At 27.2% G+C, this 21,541-nt stretch overlaps 2 protein-coding genes across 3 annotated transcripts in view; one reads left to right on the top strand and one right to left on the bottom strand.

Annotated features, from left to right (window-relative positions):
- Positions 1-2,023: 2,023 nt before the first annotated feature.
- LOC132934338 (MAM and LDL-receptor class A domain-containing protein 1-like) overlaps positions 2,024-21,541 on the bottom strand; it is a 31,575-nt gene continuing 12,057 nt past the window's right edge. For both annotated transcript variants that reach the window (XM_061000645.1, XM_061000644.1), the window contains 17 exons: positions 19,003-19,101; positions 13,230-13,260; positions 12,990-13,145; positions 12,783-12,927; positions 11,720-11,888; positions 11,459-11,635; positions 10,876-11,032; positions 10,079-10,348; positions 9,823-9,993; positions 7,944-8,052; positions 7,614-7,794; positions 7,535-7,547; positions 7,298-7,372; positions 7,060-7,218; positions 4,729-4,925; positions 4,494-4,659; positions 2,024-3,442 (listed from right to left, as the gene is read on the bottom strand). In XM_061000645.1, the coding sequence (XP_060856628.1) occupies positions 3,393-3,442; positions 4,494-4,659; positions 4,729-4,925; positions 7,060-7,218; positions 7,298-7,372; positions 7,535-7,547; positions 7,614-7,794; positions 7,944-8,052; positions 9,823-9,993; positions 10,079-10,348; positions 10,876-11,032; positions 11,459-11,635; positions 11,720-11,888; positions 12,783-12,927; positions 12,990-13,145; positions 13,230-13,260; positions 19,003-19,095 (2,319 nt within the window). In that variant the 5' untranslated portion in view covers positions 19,096-19,101 and the 3' untranslated portion in view covers positions 2,024-3,392. The remainder of the gene's footprint in view (positions 3,443-4,493; positions 4,660-4,728; positions 4,926-7,059; positions 7,219-7,297; positions 7,373-7,534; positions 7,548-7,613; positions 7,795-7,943; positions 8,053-9,822; positions 9,994-10,078; positions 10,349-10,875; positions 11,033-11,458; positions 11,636-11,719; positions 11,889-12,782; positions 12,928-12,989; positions 13,146-13,229; positions 13,261-19,002; positions 19,102-21,541) is intronic.
- LOC132936828 (zinc finger MYM-type protein 1-like) lies at positions 14,365-18,342 on the top strand. The gene is made up of 6 exons (XM_061003607.1): positions 14,365-14,759; positions 14,941-15,060; positions 15,331-15,432; positions 15,502-15,561; positions 15,637-15,834; positions 16,001-18,342. The coding sequence occupies exons 1-6, from the start codon at positions 14,552-14,554 to the stop codon at positions 18,109-18,111; spliced, it is 2,799 nt and encodes a 932-aa protein (XP_060859590.1). The 5' UTR covers positions 14,365-14,551; the 3' UTR covers positions 18,112-18,342.

Here is a 21,541-nt window from a genome sequence, read left to right on the forward strand (position 1 = left end):
TAAGGATCAGGGAAGTTTTATTATGTCTTCGTGGTTAAAGAACATTTGTCTGCAAAAGGTAAAAAAATGCTCAATAGGTTCTTATTTACTATTTAGAGTAGCCATGTTCAGTGACTTGGCAAAACTTGATATTATTTAAAGGCTGGTCTAATATTCCACCCACCCAAATCTAAATTATAACTTATTGATGATTATCACCAGTTCTAAAAAAATCAGAATCGGCGGTCAGTAACCTCTTTGCCACTTATCATTAGAGACCGGATTTATATGTGCTTAGAATCTTGAAAATAAGATGCTTCTATGCTCTATAATTTCATCAAAATAATCTTTTATATGCAAAAATATTCTTTTATGAAAAAATATTTCTTTTCATAAAAATGTATTAAACACTGAAAAAACAAATAAAAGTAACAGTTTATAAAAAATAAACAGTTATATTTAATCTATAATATGGTGATATACTGCCATACTGGTGTACTTATATTTAACTGTTGTAACACAAACTTATAAATTCAAAAAAATAATAATACTAAAATAAAAAATAAAAAATAATTGCATATACTTCATTAACAGAATAATATTATGTATTTAAACTCAAACTTAAATAATCCAGCCTTATGAATTCAAAAAATAATAATACTAAAATAAAAAATAAAAAAAAAAAAATAAAAAAAAAAAATAAAAAATAATTGCATATAGTTTATTAACAGAATAATATTATGTATTCAAACTCAAATAATTCAGCCTTATGAATTCAAAAAATATTAATAATAACAAGTTTTAAATAATAAAAATAAAAATTTTTTATTATCTATTAGATTTTTATAAAATATTCAAATTTTAACCCAATATGGCAATATATTCCTAAAACATGTTTTGTACACAAAATATTCTTTAACCTTAAAATATTCTGTTTTATGCGCTAAAAAATGTCATAGGTAAATGAATCGTCGAGAAAGCTTATCCAATTGGAGCTGCATACTCTCAGTAAAGATATGTAAAAACATAAAAATCCGGTCTCTAATGATCATCATAAAGAAAATATGCATTCCTTCATAAAAGTCTTACATATGAGGTATGTGGGAATAACTTGGAACAAAAAAGTAGACAATTACTGACCATAAAGAAAAAACAAAAACTTTTAAGTAACTAAGTAATTTTAAAAAAATTGGTGCATTGTTGTATCACAAAATGATAGCCTTAGATTTGGAAAATGAATATTGGGCAAACTAATTTAATAGCAATAACTGATAAACCATGGTTTATTTAAACCTTTGTTGTTTAATGGCTCTTATAGTTAACTTTCCAAATCAGTGAAAACAATTAAAATATAGATGAAGACAACAAAAAACTATTGCCACCATACATACAAATGGTACTGTCTATAATAAAACACATATTGCATTATTTACCATCAAAAAACAATTCTCTTCCATTGCAAATTTTTTATTCATAATAAATTATCATATTTTGTAAGATAATGGTTATTGTTTTTCTTGTAGATCCTTAATATTCCCATCCTTAATAAAATATGGTCACCACTATGTACAAAATTCAATAACAATTATGATAAATTTATGGTATTTTGCAAAATATATTATGTGTTGTACACAATAAGATCAACAGTGAACACAGCTAATGACTTAATTTATTTATGTGAACCTTCACGTCATGATCCACACTACAAATTATCAAATTATATTTAATATTATTAAAACTAATTACATGGATTTCCTGTATAACAAAATGAGGTTCTTCCTAGTCGTCTCTATACAGGTACCTACTTAACTATCGCTGGGTTTGCAGATTCCACCAGAGCATCCGGTCTCGTAGTCACATATACCAGTATAATACACAATATATATCTTGTCACAAAATATGTTATAATATAACTGTACCTATACAACATGTTAGCTATTTCTCAGTTCAACAGGAATTCAAAACACAGTTTATTACTCGTTTATTAATAAAAAAATTATTATGACCAAAGACTTTAACACTTTCACATATTTTACACCTATCCAGAACTGTCTTGTGCATGCAGCATGCAATGCAGACTTCCAAAATTCTAACCGAATAACTGGCAACTGCATTCCATCACTTCAACTTTCAAGGAACCTATGAAGAATGTACATAGGTGACTGGTACGTCTTTTACAAATCAAATAATATAATAATATATTTATTACACAACATAGTACCTAATAGAAGGGAATTAATCAATAAAATTTATTTTAAATATGGATACAATAATTTCACTTATCTATATAATGATTGAAACAATTGTTTATTCTGAAATTGTACACTTATGTATTATATTTAATACTAGGTATATGTTTAAACATATTACAAAATAAACATTTTTTTTTTATGTATATAATTGTAAAATAAATTGTTAAAATTAGGTAGGTAGGTACTTACTGTTAATATCTATAGAATCAGATGAAAACATTGTATTATAACTATAAAGATGTACAGGTATATTGTTTTAACATACACAGCAGTAGGTAGTTAAGTATTATTTAATTTATAACAATTTATGCATACATAGTTTGCTTAAAATTTTAGTGAAAATAAATATTTTATATAAAAAGTATAAAAATTTACTAATTACCAATTCCAATAAATCTAGATTCAAAAAAAGTATGTTCGGCACAATAAAAACTAATAAAAATGGAAGTATTTAAAACAAATTGAATTATTATACACAAAATTAATAAAGTTAACAAAATAATAAACTATAGTAAATAGAAAATGTTTGCATCCATTAATAATAATTAATTAATTAAATAGGTTGGTAGTAACTATTATAATGATTACCTATGTTACTAATTAAATGTGTTTATAATGGAAGTTTTGCTTACGTACCTATGTATTATGTATAGGTATATTTATGTTAAAAATAATTATATGCTAGATTTTATGGAACATTCCAATCTATGCTGTTATAATATTGGAGCCAACTGGCAGGTATAAATAAATGTTTACATTTTTAAACAAATTTAAATTAATACCACAAATAGTATAGCTGTAAGGTAGGTACTGTTGTCTGTTGGTCTTTAAAAAATTAACGCATTATGGCTATTTTCATAAAACCTATAACAGCTTTTTAGTTTTTAGTTGAAGGTTAAAATATTCTTATACCAAATAAAAATATAAACATTATTTTATCGATTTACATGAAAAATGTCCAGATAAAAATATAGTATATTATACATAACTAATAAAAATTAAAATACATGTCCGTACATTTATAAATGTAATGACATAATTATTACATGCATATATGCATAAATCATATGTTCATGATCATATCATGAATAAAATTTGTTAATTTTTTAAATTGACTAGATAATAATAACACAGGCGTATTGTTAATACGTTGATTTCAATTTAAGCCGCTTTTAGTTTTTGATTTTTCAGAGCGGCCTTGTCTGGACGTGCTACAACAATAGACAAAAGTATATTATAACATTATAGCAACTTGTTAATGATTAATAAACTCCATTATAGACAACATTTCAATAAATTACAAAAATTAATTGCCAACAATTGTCCAATTTTATCCTAAATATTTTTTACATAATATTTCTTAGGTTGATAGCATTTACTTTTAATATAGATTTAAGGTAGGCACGTTATATTTATACGTAACTATGTTTAAATCGCCCTAAGCTTCAAAATTATGTAGATACTAATACAAATTATAAATAACACTATAAAATAACAATCAATGTTATTCATTCATGTTGAAAGACATGCCATTACATAAACAATTTGTATTTAAAAAACTAAAAATGCATTAATCTAAAACCAACACATTCATTGCTCATCTCAGAATTTAAAATATTGAAATAAATAATAATATTAAAAAAAAAAAAATTTTGAAATAGGTACTTAGATAAAACTTTACCTAGATAAAACAATTGGTACTATTACAAGCTATGTAGCAATATAAGTAGGTACAGTTTTATGAATATGAGATAAATAATGGTAACTTTACTTGGAATAGTTAGCAATGTAAGTAGGTACAGTTTTATGAATAATGGTAACTTTACTTGGAATAGTTACTTGAACACCTAGTATGTACCTGTATATATTAAATTTACTAATATTCCTACCTATGTGTATTTATATATAAGTTAAAATATTTTTGTTATGAATATTATGGTTTTTTTTTTTTTATTGGATAACCCGCGGCAACATAGGCCATTGGGTGTGGGGAAGGGAACTGTAGGTTTTTAAATTAGGTAGGTTGGTACACATGTGTGTTATATTATGGTTTATATAAGTAAATAGTTTTATAAATCATGCAATTATAACCTATGTATATATGCAACAACTTCTTTAGCTTAAATTAATTTTTCCAATGAAATTTTGATGTCCTTCATTAGTATTTAATGGTTTTATAAAGAAAACTGTTGCTGTTTAAAATATTTAGTATGAACCGTAAGGCAAATAAATTCAAACAGTAGGTAGGTATTTATATTTTACTTGGACAAGATCCTGGAGTGAATATTATATCATCTACAGCAAATCCTCCGTTTGTTGCTTGTCCTTCCATAATTATATGAAAAGGTTTATTAGATTCAACTGTTACTTGTGCAGGCATCCATGCCGGTCTTGTGGTGTCCATATTCTTTGCTTCTAGACTCCAAATCTATAAAAATCAATATAAAGACAACTCATCCCATTTTATATGATCAAATAACAAAATATGACGTCTTACTTTTTCTGCTGGTGTTTCTCCTGAACTATTGTCTTGTCTCATAATTTGCAACAATGCCGACTCACCAGCACCAAAAGCAGCATACCAGAATGAAAAGCAAAGTTGTGGTTCGTCAGTTACTGGTATGACTGGTGATATTAGCCGTACCATATTTGAACCCAATATTTGGTTAAATAAGTCATAGTATATATAACCATCTGGAATGAAAATATTTTGCTAGATAACATTATTATAAAACAATACTACAGTTTACTTGTCAGTCAACATCTAAATTATGTAATAAGTAGGAAGGTAAGTGGTTTTTAATCGAGATGTTAATATAATTAAACCTTTAATCAAATTATATAGGTAACTTTTATATGGTAATAGAGGTAATACTTATGTGGATAATATAAAATAAGACCACCAAGACACACAACTGTACCTATATAGTGTATATTATATTTATGGGCACTTGTGTTCTATAATTTATTTATAATTGTTCATAAAATGTATGTATTTGTAGTTTGTACATGTAGCCATGTAGGTTATGTTATATTATAGCCTTTTAACCTTTCATCTACGTTTTCCTGCTGTGTCTAGACAAGGTGGACTGTGAAACTGCACGGTGGCATCACACCATGTCATGACACTTTTTTTTGTATTTAATAGATTATTGGACCTCATTGAGATCACTCGTATGGAGGTCTAGAGTTATACACAATCCGTGAACAATTTAAATATTTTAAACTATTTAGACTAGGCAGGTAAAAATAATAAATAAAATAAAAAGTACCTAGGGAAAATTACATGTTGGCTCAATTGATGGGCATTTTATCGTACATATAATTGTATTTTGGCAAATTTGAAAATGTATGACAGTATTATCCAGGGCCCACACCACTGTCCCAACCTAATACAGCTGCCATATACCTATAAGGCTATAATCAGAGATTCAACAAGTGCTAAATATATTGTTTTAATATTCTGAACTGGCAGAATCTTAGGCAGTTGATTTATTACATAATTAATTTTTTTCTATTTAACTAAGACAGTTGTAATTTAATATATCAATTTCATATTGTATTATGAATATGGGTAAGATGGAACAACTAACTTTAATCATATATTTGTGTTTAAGGGGGTTATTATTTTATTTTATTGAAAAAACAAAGATTGTTTATTAAGTAAAATTATATGTTGTTTCTAAATTTCCAATCAGTTTTGTTGTATTATTATTATTAATACATACATTTTTACTAAACATAAAAATTGATTTATGTCCCATCATGGACCATGGCTGAGGTAAGATGAGACATAGGTCTTTATTCATAACAAATACAATTAATTTCATAATATATAGGTGATTAAATGTTATTCAAGCTTAGAGCCTTAAAAACTTTGTTATTGTCTTATTGTCTAAATACATTAATCACATACAATTGATGTCCATTAACATTTTCAGGAAAATGAGAGTTATAGTATTAAGTTTCATATCTAATGTATAAAGTTTATACTCTAAATGATAATACCTATATTATTATATTTGCTTATAAAACATTAACTTTAGTATACTAGGTATATTCATAATACAGGATAAATATAAAGCTGAATTTAATACTTTAAAAAAAAAATGGTTCACCTTGTCCCATTGTATTTTTTTCCTCTCTTACGCCAAATATAGTAATATTTTAATTTAACGTGGGTGTCTATTCTTCTTAAAATAAGGATCAACAAAGTAGCATTAATCAAAACCCAACAAAACTAGACATTAAAAGTTATATAGGAGTACCTAATTTAATAATTAAGAATAAACAATTTATTTAATTAATTGTTCATTATCTGATGTTCCCAAAATATTAAATTGCATACTGCCGTTAAATTCAACACAGCCAACTCTGGTGCATCACAAAATGACACACATAAAATTAATTTTTTGTTGATATAAAATACAGTAGAACGTGGTTAACTCAAACTTCTTTAACTCAAAAACATCAATGCCTCGAACTTTTTCCCCGGTCGCTAGAATTTCCTATAATTATAATATTATCTTTAGTGTTAACTAGAATTCTTAAATAACTTGAACTCTCTGCCCGATCCCTTCAACTTCGAGTTAACCACGTTCGACTGTAATATTATTACAATGTGACCAACATACTCATTTTTTTGTTTAAACGTCTTTTCCTAAAACTCAATAGTTACTACGATGTCCCCCATCTTACATTCTTACCTCTAGTCCTCGTCTTACCCAGGTGTCCCCTATAAACAAATAAAGCCGAGTTCAACAGCCCCTACATAAGGCCCTGAGGTTCCACTTATGGATACAACATACAATAAAATATATTTTCTAACCTGGAGCACCAAAAGTCTTATCGGGTAAATTGGAAGGTCTTCTGTTCACCGTAGCCATTCTCCACGAAGCCGGTGATTTGTCTGTACCATTTGTCCAATCACACATATCACGTTCAAATCTACATTCACCCGGCCGCACTTTTGCTCCCGCCGGAATAACTGCAATAATAGATATCATATTTTCTTAGAATAATTTAAACAAACAAATGCATTTAATCACATTAGGTAATACTCGTACTTGAACAAGAACCGCCAAAAAATGTTATGTCATCGAATGCGATGAACCCATTTGCTCTACTGGAACCCCATATACCTTAAAAACATTGTAAACATTTGTGTACTTCGTTTAAGGTTTATAGGTACCTACTCAAATTTCGGTAGACTTTTAAATATTTCTAATCATATATATTTAATACATAGGTATAAATAACCTTACTTTTACGTCATAATTATGTACTCTTATATCAATTCTTACCTTCGATCAAAATCTGAAAGAAATTAAAATATTAATATTTGTCTTGTTTTATTTATTTATATACACATGATGAACTTACGGCATCATTAGGTTCCTTAATGAGCGCTTGAGCATATTGCCAGTCTGGGCCTTGATGATTATACAACCGCCAAATCGGTTTCATTATGGTACTTCCAGTGTTGTCATTACTTCGCAGATAAATACTCAAAGCGCCTAAACTTGGGCCAGTTGTGTCGATAAAAGGTTCATTCATCACGAACCTGTTTTTAAATTAAATTTCTAATCAATCTCTATACGCGAGAAGTAATAAATTACATAATTAACAGATTAACTATTTAAAAATAGTTATGTCTCAGTTTTAATCGGCATTCCAGACTATACAGTTTTACAGTTAATTACTACAACTTACCAGAATGACAAACAACGAGGAGTAGACGTTGTTTTGAAATCTCTTGATGTAAACCATGCACGACTTCCAGGCCGTTGGAGGGCTGTACGTGCCAATGTCATCAAATATCCTGTAAATATTATACATTATAATTTATAATATAGAGTTAACATTTCGAAAAAAATATAAAAAGTCCTTTGGTGAACTTTAAAATTAATTTTTTTTTGGACAGCAAGATTTTAATAAGGTATTTAAAATTTGCCATTTGCGACTCAACGCCTTATGCAGCATATTTTTAATGAATCTTAAATAGTTCTAGATTTGTCAATATATTTTAGATATTATATACGTACAGTTGAACAACTAAACATTAAAATACATTTGGCACTTTTTACAAAGCACCTAACTTTTAAAGTATTCCCATGCGAGTACGATAGTCTACAGTAGGTACATATCTACCACTATATTAATTCTTGCATAATTACAAAATTACTTATACCTATAATAGTTATTAGTTATATGCAAGGCTTGCAAACGTTATAATAACGTTATATTTGACTAAAAAGCGATTGAAATTTGTGAACGTTACTATAACGGAAAACGATAATACAAAATAATTATATACCGCAAAACAAAACATAACGAATAACAAAATGTATTATTTATCATTAAACAAAACGTCAAAACATAACACAAAACTTAATTTATAGAATATCATTGAACGAAAAATAATGCGAAACGAAATTATTTAAAATCCATTTATTTAAAAGTTATATTGGTTTCGTAGAAATATTTATTTTATGGATACAGTCATTAGAATTGATTATATTATATTCAGTAACCAGGCCATAACCTGCCCGCATTAATTATTATTAATAAATTTAATAGGTAGGTATTAACACTGTTCTAAATAACAATAAACGCGAAACTTGGATATCGTTTTAATTCTGTACAACGATAAACGCAAAACTTGGATAACGTTTTAATTCTGAATAACAATAAATGCAAAAATTGTGTAACGTTTTAATTGTAAATAACATAAAACAGAATCATCTAACACCATTCGATAAATAATAATCATAATCATAATATTGGTTATTATAAAACCTACGATTTGTTAAAAATCAACGAAAAATATATCGCAGCATTTTATTTATGCAATAAATCAACTACTAAACTACCTATATTAATTTGGGCGTCGCTATTGTTACAAATAACCTTTTCCATAGGCCGTTTGCTCATACCTAGCTATAATATTTTATTGTTATAAAAAAATATAAAAATAAAATATGATTAGATAATTATTATATAGGTACCTAAGTTTATTTAAATTCAGTAACTATTGGTCATTGCTCATTATTGGCACATTCATGACAAAATTACAAAATTATAAATTGTTGTATAAAAACTATTAAAAATTAAAATTATATTAGATTGACTAGATTCGTAAATTTGTCAAAAACAAAAAATTATACGTGATATTTTGAATTTATAATTTTAAGTTTTTAATTATTTAAAATATAAACATTTTTAAACTTGGTATATACTCCGGTATCCGATACTCTGTGCTATTGGTGTATCATAAGCTTTCATATCACAGTACTAAAACTTTTACTCACTAGTCACTACTGTTAAATATTTATAGTACATTCCATGTGCAAACAACATACACATTTTTTATCTGGAAGATTAATTACTAACTCCGATTAATTTAAGAAATTTATTTCGGACATTAAATATTTTTAAATTCAAACATTTACACCAATAAAAACGAATTACATTTTTAAGCTCCCAACTGTTAGTTCCATCTGGCTCATTTATCCATCTATCTATCTTGTGGAATTTTTTTAAATTTTATTATTCAAGCTAAAAATACTATAATTTATTCATGATTTGATACCTTTTTCTGTGCCCAATGTATGATCATGAGCTGTACTTCTCAGTGCAGCCCCGGAAGTCCTTTCCCAATCAATATCGTCCAAACGCTCTCTGGATACTACATTACTCCATCCACATTCATCCACTTCGAATGTACAATCGCCAGATGTGGCTGCCGCGATTTGGGGAGCAGCTACATTACAAATAAATTATATTAAATAAGTGTATATAAATTAGATTATTTTTAAATTTAATTTAATCTTTAATAATATACATACTAGGACAACTTCCCGGTGTCAAAGAAATGTCGTCTACAGCAATATCTCCAAGATTATTTTTACCGATTTTAGCAATTATAATTATTTTAAACGGGTTTGCCGATGAAACAGGTACCTCAGCTTGGTACCAAGAATTTCCAGCTTCTCCAGTAAGTGACCAAATATCTCTATCTTCTCCTTCTCTGGTATCACTTATCGAAATTGTCAATGTTCCAATTCCATTTCCATACATATGAGTCCAAAATCGGAGGCAGAGTGGTGTATCTGGTCCTACGAAATAAGCAATACATTATAATATCAATGATTATTATTAATTACTAATTAGTGATGACTAGGGCTCGGACTTAAATGCTCTTAAAAAATCGAAAAATGCCTTTTAAAAAAACGCATTTGCAACATTTACGATAATATGAAAAAACTCTAAAAAAAAATCCCTGGAATTGACCCCAGATTTCTTCAAAAATCAAGATAAATTTGTAAACCTTTTTATTTAAAAACCAGGTTACCTTATGTTGTTTTAGTACAATATATGTATTTATATATTACCTATATATTTATATTTGTTCGTTATATTACTAGAAATGACATAAAATGTTTAAAAATGCACTTAAACACCAAAAACCTTGAAAAATGCAAAAAAGTTCGATTTTACCATAGTGTTTACTTAAAACACATTCGTAGGTATCTTGGAATTTGGAAAACTTCGTGTCAAGCATATCAGAAAATAAGATGCAAATTCATCAACATTTGAGCCCTAGTAATAATTAAAACACTACGTATATCGACATATTTTTTACCAGTTGGATCAAACTCCATGCTTGACATACGAGCCATATCACCAGGCCTTCGTGGGTATGAAGAGTCAATAAATGCATAGCCTCCTTCCATTCCACCATAAATAAAACTTGATCGATCAGTTGCTGGCCCAGTAGATGGATTTTTACTTCCTCTCCCCTAAATTACAACAATATTATAGGTAATATATTATTACTTTTTATTTTTATTAGCGTCTAAGAAAATAACCTAGTGAAAGATTGTCTATAAAATATCGAGATAACTAAAGAGTTGTTACATCAAACGCTAAAATCATTGAACTACATTTATATTATAACAACAATTATTTTACAGTTTGTTTATTTTTATAATTTATTAACAAGTAGTTCAATATTATACTTTATAGATTAAGTAAATAATATGTCTTAAACAGTTTAGTATTGTTAACGTTAATTAATAAATTAGTTTAGTAAAATAAATTGAACAATAAACTATACCGCCCTACTTAAGCAAAGTTATATTTAAATTATATAAACCTATATTTTAATTTATATTATATCTTATCTGCACTAATTAATAAACTAAATAATATAGTGAATTGTTTACCAATGACCAGTTGAAATCATCGTCCTCATCATTAATCCAGCCACAGAAACCGCCTTCAAATGTACAATGACCTTTACAATCTAGCCCCTGTTTTATTGCTATATTGTCTACTGCGACATAACCACGGAATTTCCTAAATGGATCTGGCAAGTCTTTTGCTAACCCTTCGAATACCACCTTTATATAATTACATAAAAATATTTATAGCCATATTTATAAAAAAAAAAAAGTATAAAATTATAGTTTAATCAATAATCATACTTGATGCTCTTTGTTATATGTATAAAGTACTTCTGAATTCATCCACACTTTATTAGTTGGATCCTTAGTGCCCCATAATACTCTGAAAAATCCATCTGGCCGACCATCTTTGTTTGTAGGTTGTAAAATAACTCTTAGTCCAGCTGCACTCAACCCATCAACATTGAAGCTTAATAAAAAAATTATTATAAAATTAACCATAAATCATACAAATTATACAGTAGAACCTCGATTATCCGTGACTCGATTATCCGTGTTTGCGATTAACCGTGCTCACTCTTCCAAAAATTTAAAAATAAGTATGGACTGTAGATATATATGTAGTTATAATCGAACATTTTATATTACATAATACACGATATCGACAATTATATTAATGACAACCTAACCAAGAGCTGTTCTTCTACTTGATAATGCTCCTTCACACCCCTCAGAATCTACCCTGAAAACCCCGGATGGTCAAATTTTTGTCTACTATCTACCACCTAACGTAACTTCCATAATACAACCAATGGATCAAGGCGTGATTTCCTGTTTGAAACGATAAGGTACAAAGAGATTTTTCTCCGTTATCTTTTGCAAGAAGATTGTTTTGATTCGATGAAAAAACTTTTGAAAACGTGGACCATAAAAGATGCCATTTTTGCAGTATGTAATGCTTGGGAAAATGTACCTGCAACTACGTTAAGACTTTCTTGGGCGAAAATTTTGGATCAAGACTATGATGACGAAGAAAGTATCGAAGATACGGAAGGAAAATTATTTCAAACCAAAAAAAACAAAGACTGATAACTTCATATTTTAAGCCCTAATAACTTGTTGTATAAAATTATTGTATGTATATTATGTATGTATACATATTTCTAATTATAATTGAATCAAATTTTTAAAATTTCATTATTATAAAATTGTACCTATATATTTCTAATTAAAATTAAATAAAAATTTCATTATTATAAAAAGTCTCGATTAACCGTGATTTTCATTTATCCGTGTGACCCCCTCCCCATCATTACCCCGGATAATCGAGGTTCCACTGTACTCAAATTAATTAAGTATTTACCTAAAAGAAATGCATTTTCCTTCTGCTCCCGTACTCCCAAGTACTGGGCTTTCAATAAATGCATTTTGACCTTCTCTAATAGTAATATCATCAACTCGCACTATTGGTGCAGCTAACAAAGATGTTTCGAAAAAAATGTACCCTCCTAGAACAAAATATTTAATAATTTAGATATTCATTTATAACGATATTAATATGTTAACTAACCTTTTTCTGCATCTTCTCCTTGTCCTGCATCTGATGGTGGCCCGCCTAACCAATTTGAGAGTGTACCGGCTCCTAGTTCCCATTTTAAAGCAGATCCATTTCGATTTTTCCAATCACATGTTAATAACCCAGGATCAACACCAAAATCACAGGTATCTAAAAGTATTGATTTTTATACATTAAATAATTTGTAAACCTAATATTATTTGTGCAAATAAATAATCAAAAATGTAATATTACCTGTTACAGTTCCTTGCCTTTTTTCCCGAATCTATAAAAAAATAAAACCATAATATATATTGTCTTGGTATAAAAGACTGATCACTGATTGTAAAGTAAATAAATATTTTAAGAATAAATATAAGTACAATTTATATCGTAAACATAATAGTAATTTGGAGAGTACTTATTAGGTTTTTATAATAGATAAATAATTATGCCATTTGTTTTACTGAAACAGATCTAAAAAAAATACCATTGTGAAATATTACAATAAATAATATATTATATTTATGAATATTCCGTCAAAATTTAAACTTAACCGGTAGCTATCATGAATATATTTTATATTTCTGTTAATTTAAATATACATTTTTATTTGAAAAACATTCACACGCAGTACCTACCTATATCATAATATGACAGTGGAAAACTTTTACACTCATTAAAAGTGTTTATAAACTCTGCAACATAATATTTTCGATTCCCATCATTTAAAAAGTATACAATATTATATTATTATGTAGTGTTTTTAGATTATTCTAGAGTGGAATATGTAAATAACTCAAATAACCGTATTTATAATGAATTAATATCAACAAGCCCGGATTAAGGGGGGGGCCAGGAGGGGCCATGGCCCTGGGCCCACGGATATTAAACAAAAGTGGGCCCTTGGCGAATAGTACTTTTTTTATTAAATCAGAAATATTTGGATATAGTAATAATAGTATATTTCGTAAATCAAAACTCAAAAGAAACATGTAAAATATAATATATTAAATGCGATAAAATACAAAGATTTGCAATGATAATAAATAATAATATAAACTTATATCATTATTATTATTATACATTAACGTTTCCTATAAGCTATACGCCTATACATAGAGTACTCTGTGGTGGGCTAAATACTATATTGATAATGGATATGGAATATGGATATCACCTATGTTATTATTATGCTATCGACTATCGTCTATTTTTAGCAGGATGATAATGATAATGCAATGGAATTATAGGAATCACGAGTACAGTCTGTACTACAGTGAATACCGTCGATTACGATTTACGACGGTTGAAACATCATTACTAATAATAGATTTAGTTATCAAACTGTTTTTGATGATAAAACATATTCCTCAATAATTATTATTTATTAACCAGACGAATTCTATTTATGTTATTTTTCTACGATAACAATACTGAAACAAGTCTTGTCTCTTGTATAGTCTTCAGTCGAAGTCATAATAACGTTTAACGTTTAACAGTGGTTAGTGTTAGTGTTTTGTTTTACAAATACAACTTATAACTTATATTATTGAAATTTGAAGTAAAAGTCGAATATGAGTGGCTGTAAAAAATATTTAAGCGGTGCTCAGAAGAGAAAAAAGAAGAAAGAAGATCTTTTAATGACATCTGCTGTTAAGTGCAATAAAATAACTGGATTTTTTTCTTTAACTAATGAAAGTGACGATAAACTAGTTTCAAATGTTATAGAAATAGATCATAGTATCTCAAAGGAAAATATAAACAATGAAACTAATATCAATTGTAAGTACCTTTGAATTTTAACTAGAATAATGAACGCATTCAAACAATAATATTTATAATTTATCATATTATATAACCCATGTTATGTTCATTGTTCAAACACTTAAGTTAAAAAATAAATGTATTTAAATAATTAAATATAATATATCAATATAATAAACATTTTCAATAATTATGTTAGGTATTGTGGATGGTACTGTGGATGGTATTGTGGATGGTATACTTGATGACACTATTGATATAAATAATCATTATAATATACCAGAAGAAGTTAATGCTATTAGTATTGCATGTATGTCATGTAAGTATATAAAATAATATATTAATAAGTAATTAGTATAATACAGTTTAAAATAGGTAAAGTATTTAAATAAAAGTATTTGATTCTTAAATACAAACACATCCAAGACCGTATTTAAAATACTTTCCAAATACTTTATTCGAGAAGTATTTAAAAAGTATTCTAAATACAATAAAAATATTTAAATACATTTACTCAAATACTTAACAAGACTGGACTATAATATAAATAATATAATACATTTTAAATTTAAATATTAATTTTTTTTAGATGATAATGCCAAAAATGTTTCCAGTAATTTAAAAGATAAAATTAATTTGCATGTTGACTTAAAAGAAACTGTTCAGACTGATCACTTAAACAATACTCATTGTAAGTACCTATCAAATATAAATTAATTATAGGTATCTATAGTTTAAATTTTAAATTATTTATTTGTAGGTTTATCACCGGCCAAACAAAATCAAAGTAATAATGGTCTTGAAAATACTAATTCTACTTGTAAGTATAAAAATTAATTTTTTTCACAATATTTGGTGGTTAATGTTTTATTTTCAATATTTGTTATTATTAAAGCTGTTAAGGATACTACGAATATTGGTACAATACATCATGCAGATATTGATGATAACAGCTTTGATGAATTAACCGTTAAAGATCCATATTTTTGGCCAAGTAAAATAAATGATGATTTTGTGGATTATTGTATTAAAAAAGGGCCATCATTTTTTCAAAATAAACAAAAATCGTATACTCAATCTGCACGCATTAGTGGTAAATATAGTACTTAATCATTATTTATTTTTATTGTTATTACTTGTTAAATTTTTTTAATAATTTTCAATAAAGAATTTTTTTTAATAAAACATTCTTATTATAATTTATTTATGTTTATATATCATTGATGTTTAATAATTAAGTTAATTTATTTGATTTTTAGATCATAAAAGACATTTAACGCCTGCAATGTTTGAAAGAACTTTACCTAATGGACAAATATGTGATCGGCTGTGGCTTTTGTATTCTCCAAGTCAGGGTTCAGTATTTTGTTTTATGTGTAAGCTTTTTTCAAAGAATCGTGAAAACTCTTTTGTAAAAAATGGGTTTGATCAATGGAAAAAATTTGAAAAAATATCATACCATGAAAACAGCATGTATCACAGAGAAGCAAATACTACATGGCTACTTCGAGAAAACTCATTAAATTCCGTAAATCAACAAATCTGTAAGCAAATATCTACTGAAACTCAATATTGGATTGATGTTTTAAAACGCGTTGTAGCAGTTATTAAATATTTATCTTCACGTGGTTTACCATTTAGAGGAGACAATGAAGTATTTGGAGTAAAAAATAATGGAAATTACTTAGGACTTCTTGAACTAATTTCTGAGTTTGATCCATTTTTGAAAACCCATATTGAATTGCACGGTAATAAAGGGAGAGGTCATCCATCATACCTATCTACAACAATTTTGAACGAATTAATAACTCTGATAAAGAGACGTGTTATTAATTATATTGAAAATGAAATCAGAGAAAGTAAATATTTTTCATTAATTTTGGACTCAACTCCGGATTTATCTAAGGTAGATCAAATGGCAATAGTATTAAGATATTGTACATCACATAATGTACAAGAGAGATTATTAGAGCTTAAACCTATTGATAGTCACAAAGGTGAGTCAATCTTTAAATTGTTAGAAGATTTTCTTAAAAATTCTAAACTTGATATTTTAAATTGTCGCGGTCAGTCATATGATAATGCTCCTAATATGAGTGGAACTTATGAAGGACTACAAGCATATGTAAAAAAAAAGTGTGATTTAGCTATTTATGTACCTTGCACTGCTCATTCACTTAACCTAGTCGGAGTTCACAGTGTGAATTGTTGCTTAGAAGCAGTAAATTTTTTTGGGTTTCTTCAGTCACTGTATAATTTTTTCAGTAGTGCTACTCACAGATGGAATATATTAACTACATCTATAGAAAAAAGTGATAGTAATCGATTACTAGTATTAAAATCTTTAAGTGATACTAGATGGTCATGTCATACAGAGTCTTGTAAAGCATTAATAAATAATTACACTAAAATTATTGAAGTATTAGAAACTATAATAAGTCCTAATAGTAAAGAAAATGAAGATACTAAAAGAAATGCTAGACCATTATTAAAAAAAATTTTAAAAAAAGAAACTGGATACATGGCACTTTTATGGAATGACATTTTAGAAAGATCCAACAAGACCTCAATACAGTTGCAAACAATAAATTGTGATCCTTTAAAAGCTCTTAATTTACTTATATCATTAAAGCATTATGTATCAAATTTGAGGAAGTGCAGTACATTATATGAAAATAAAATAAATCAACTTAGTCCTAAAATAAAAGAGAAATACTCCGATGAACAAGAGAGAATAAAAAAAAAGAAATTTCCAAATGACTCTGGTTGTAATCAGGTATCTTTAAGTGGTCATGACAAGTTTAGAGTAGAGACTTATTATGTTATTATAGATAGTTTTTGTTCACAATTAGAAAAACGAATTGAAGCTTATAGTTTTCTAAAAAACAATTTTTTGTTCATCACAAAATTACATGTTGTTTTACCACAAGATACTGATGAAGAAGAAGAAGTTAATAAAAGTCTTGAAAATTTTATTTTATTGTATAAAAAAGATGTTGATAATACTATACAAAATGAAATTATACAATTCAAAAAATATTGGTCTATCAGTAAACCTTCATATGATGACACACAAGATTATCTGCTAGATATTTGGAAGCATTTCAATGAAAAAAATCTATTACTTTCTTTTCCTAATTTGTATACTGCAATTAAAATATATCTAACCATACCTATTGCAAATTGTTCGGCTGAAAGAGCATTCTCCAAATTAGCTCGAATAAAAAACAAGTATAGAACAAGCTCTTCTCAAGAAAATTTAAATAGTTTTATGGTTTTGTGTTCAGAGAGTGATGTTTTGGAGGTAATTAATACCGATGATATAATTAAAGAGTTTGCTGCCCAAAAATCTAGAAAAAAATATTTTTAATAAAATTTTTATTTTTGTATTTAAAAAAAAAATAAGAAATAAATTGATGAATATATTTTTTTTTCTGAAATATTTTTATTTGTGGGTCACCAAAATTTTGATTATGGATATGGGCCCCTAAAATTGTTTGGCCCCAGGCCCAAAATTATCTTAATCCGGGCTTGAATATCAAATAATAATTCATTATTTGACACATCATATTATAAATTTATTATTAAATAGGAACAATATTATTGGTAATTACTTTAACGTTACTAACAAATTACTTATTATTTTAAGTACCTATTTTAGTATTTAGTATTTATGACGTGTATATAATGATATAACATTTTATGTAAACTAAGGTAATTAAATAATTATTGTTTGCCCCTATGTATATATGTTTATTCAACAACATATTTAAATCAATTCAAAATCACGGGAAACTTTGTGTTTTTTTATTTTTAGAATGCAAGTTTAGGTATAGATACTAATATTTTTACCTATGCAATTATATACAAATGGAAATAATGCAAGTTAAAGTTAAATTATATGTATACAATACCTACTACAAATTACAATATACAATAATATGTAAGAATTTTATTTTATTTTATTAAACATGACGAATCAAACATTTTAGTATTTGTTATGATTACATATTATTATTAGTTGGTTAAATATACCTATTATATGTTTGTCCAAAATAAAACATATGTGTGTACCGTAAAGTGTAACTAATTTTCAATGATTTTTGCTTTAGGTACATGGTTTTTTTGCTTATGTCATGATCGTTCTTTTGTTTTTGATTTTAGGAAAAAAAATTGTCATGTGACATTAGAACAATACATTTTAGTATAAATAATTTATGGTCGCTGACTGCAATATAACAAAGCAAATAAAAATACTTACAGATACTTCAGAGTCCGAAAATGCTGTTATAGCTCCAGGAAAACATTCTAAAATTGAATAACTTGCTATTGACAACATCAGCCATAATTTCATTTTTGCCTGGAATAAAATTAATCAATTCATTCAAATCAGTAACCATTATTAAATTTAAAATTAAATGAAATCTCAATTATTTTACATAATTTTCTGAAATTATACTAAGTAGGAAAAGTCGCACACATACAAGGTAGCGCATACATAAATAGTCTTATAAAATATGTAATGTATAATACGTTTAATACATTATAATAGGAAATAAGTTTCCCTAAAATCATGAGTATAAAACAATTTAGGTATACCTGGGTACTTTTAAATAAATGTTCATTCTTAATAAATAATAAAACTATCTTAATATAATATTATAGGTATTGATTATGATTTAAAGTTAAAATACTATAAATTATACAATGATGGTAAATCACTGAAATATGTACTCAAATTCTTTTACTTTTGGCTAAAATTATATTTAACTCACTGTCACTACTTATCTGGAAGTTCAGAAAATAATATAATATTGTTATGTAATTCAATATATCAACAATACACGCGTAGTCAAAACATGACGTTTTATAAAGAGTAAGTTTTAGTGAAAACGTAATTTTACAAACTATTGATTTCATTTAGAATCTAACAATATATATATATATATATATAATCTGGATGAGTGTGTCAGGTGTGAAACTGTGAATTCAATAAATATTAAGTTTTAGTTATAAATATTTGCGTACACATTTAATAAAACCACACGAGATATAATCTGTAATCATATTCGTCGTAGCAACGCGAGTTGGTAGAACCAACCGAGTACCGACTACCGACGTTATTTTACAAAGGTGCCTATTCTGTCGGCGCCAAACACAAAGAATAACGATTTATTTATTTCGTAGTAATTCAAAAATATTTGTATTCAGGCTTGACATTTTTACGCATATTATTATACACTTATAATATTAGTTATATTTACTATTTACATTGGCATTTTAAAAATATTAAGATTAGTTTATAATTATTGCCTATTTATACATGTATACCAGTTACATATAGTAGAAAAATAAATTACTCTTACTATACAATAAGCAATATAAATAATATATGATAAAATATACTTAGTAATAAAGACTGACAGAACATCTCCGCCCAGAAACATTTTTCGTATGCAATGTTTTATCATTGAATTCAAATTTAACATAATATCCATTACATTATTACAGTGACCTTCTCAATAATGAGGTACACTTGACTCCTAGTGTAAAACAGAACAGTTATACCTATATGGCTATATTACATACTTGCCTACTTCTACTTCTTTATTATTTATCTTTAAATTTACTAGGTATATAAGTTTACAAGTTTACAAGTTTCACAATTTTCTTATTGTCTGTAATTAATAGGTATAGGTAGTTACAATAAAATAGGTGCCTTTTGCTCAAATAGCATTTAAATTTTAAAATGCGTGCGAAAAGTAGGTAGGTACAATAAATATTTATAGGTATATTATGTAATATTATGTTGTTATAATGCGGGGGTCAATAAAAATTGATTAATTTAATAAATCCTTCATGGGACACTAAATCTTGTTCAAGGGACCAATGGACAGTGAACATAACAAGTCAACATAATTAACAAGGAGTTAAAGTGAAATATCCTTTGTTTAGTTTATACTGTTGCCATTCGAACTTGGATTTAAAAATATTATGCAATGGGTTAACTATAATGTCATATACCATAGTGAAACAAACTATATATTACATGTTATTGTATAGGTACCTAGGTGAAATATCATATTATAGCATATCTCAAAAATAGCTCTTTTGTGGGCATATTTTTCACTTTTCTCTGTATAATTTTGACACGCTTTTCACATGTAGGTAATATTTAGATCATTGGTAGGTATCTATGCAATTTTCACCGTTACTCGACGCTTTCGATAACCGTGAAATCATTTACATTACGTGCGTTTGATCACATATAGGTAGGTATTACATATTTCACGGTATTATTTTAAATATTTTCGTTGTTATGTATGTTTTGTTTACATCTCTTTCTTTTTTTTTACTATTTTTTAAAATAATAGACGCGTAATGTTTAAATCGTTTTAAAATCGAAACCACTGTAGGCAACTACCAGTTACTAGGTACAACCTACCTATATTGTTGAGTACAATATTTTGCAATAAAGAATTGTTCGACCTTTTTGCGAATAATTTTGAATCGTTTAATGTCCATTATCAAAACGCACTCACGAAGTCTGCAACGTCGAATTCGAAGGCCATAATTTTATTTCCATGATTATATTATTATAGCATTCCACAAGTACGATATCAAAATTAGTAGTTATTCTATAAAACGAACACACGTATCCAGTAATTAGTCGAACTCACACTGTCCAGTGTTCAGTGAAGATCAAGGTTTCATCGGTGACTATAATTACCGAATCCGCTTCAACTAAAAGTCAATACCGTGAAATAAAATTCTGTGAACTCGGGACGCAACCGCAAAAC

The sequence above is a fragment of the Metopolophium dirhodum genome, chromosome 1 (assembly GCF_019925205.1).
Source record: "Metopolophium dirhodum isolate CAU chromosome 1, ASM1992520v1, whole genome shotgun sequence".
Lineage (NCBI taxonomy): Eukaryota > Metazoa > Arthropoda > Insecta > Hemiptera > Aphididae > Metopolophium > Metopolophium dirhodum.

Excerpts from the sequence above, each read along its gene's own strand:
- LOC132936828 (XM_061003607.1), top strand. The coding sequence starts at position 14,552 with ATGAGTGGCTGTAAAAAATATTTAAGCGGTGCTCAGAAGAGAAAAAAG. Across the intron at positions 14,760-14,940 it reads CAATGAAACTAATATCAATT|GTATTGTGGATGGTACTGTG; the intron begins GTAAGTACCTTT and ends TAATTATGTTAG. Across the intron at positions 15,835-16,000 it reads TCAATCTGCACGCATTAGTG|ATCATAAAAGACATTTAACG; the intron begins GTAAATATAGTA and ends TTTGATTTTTAG.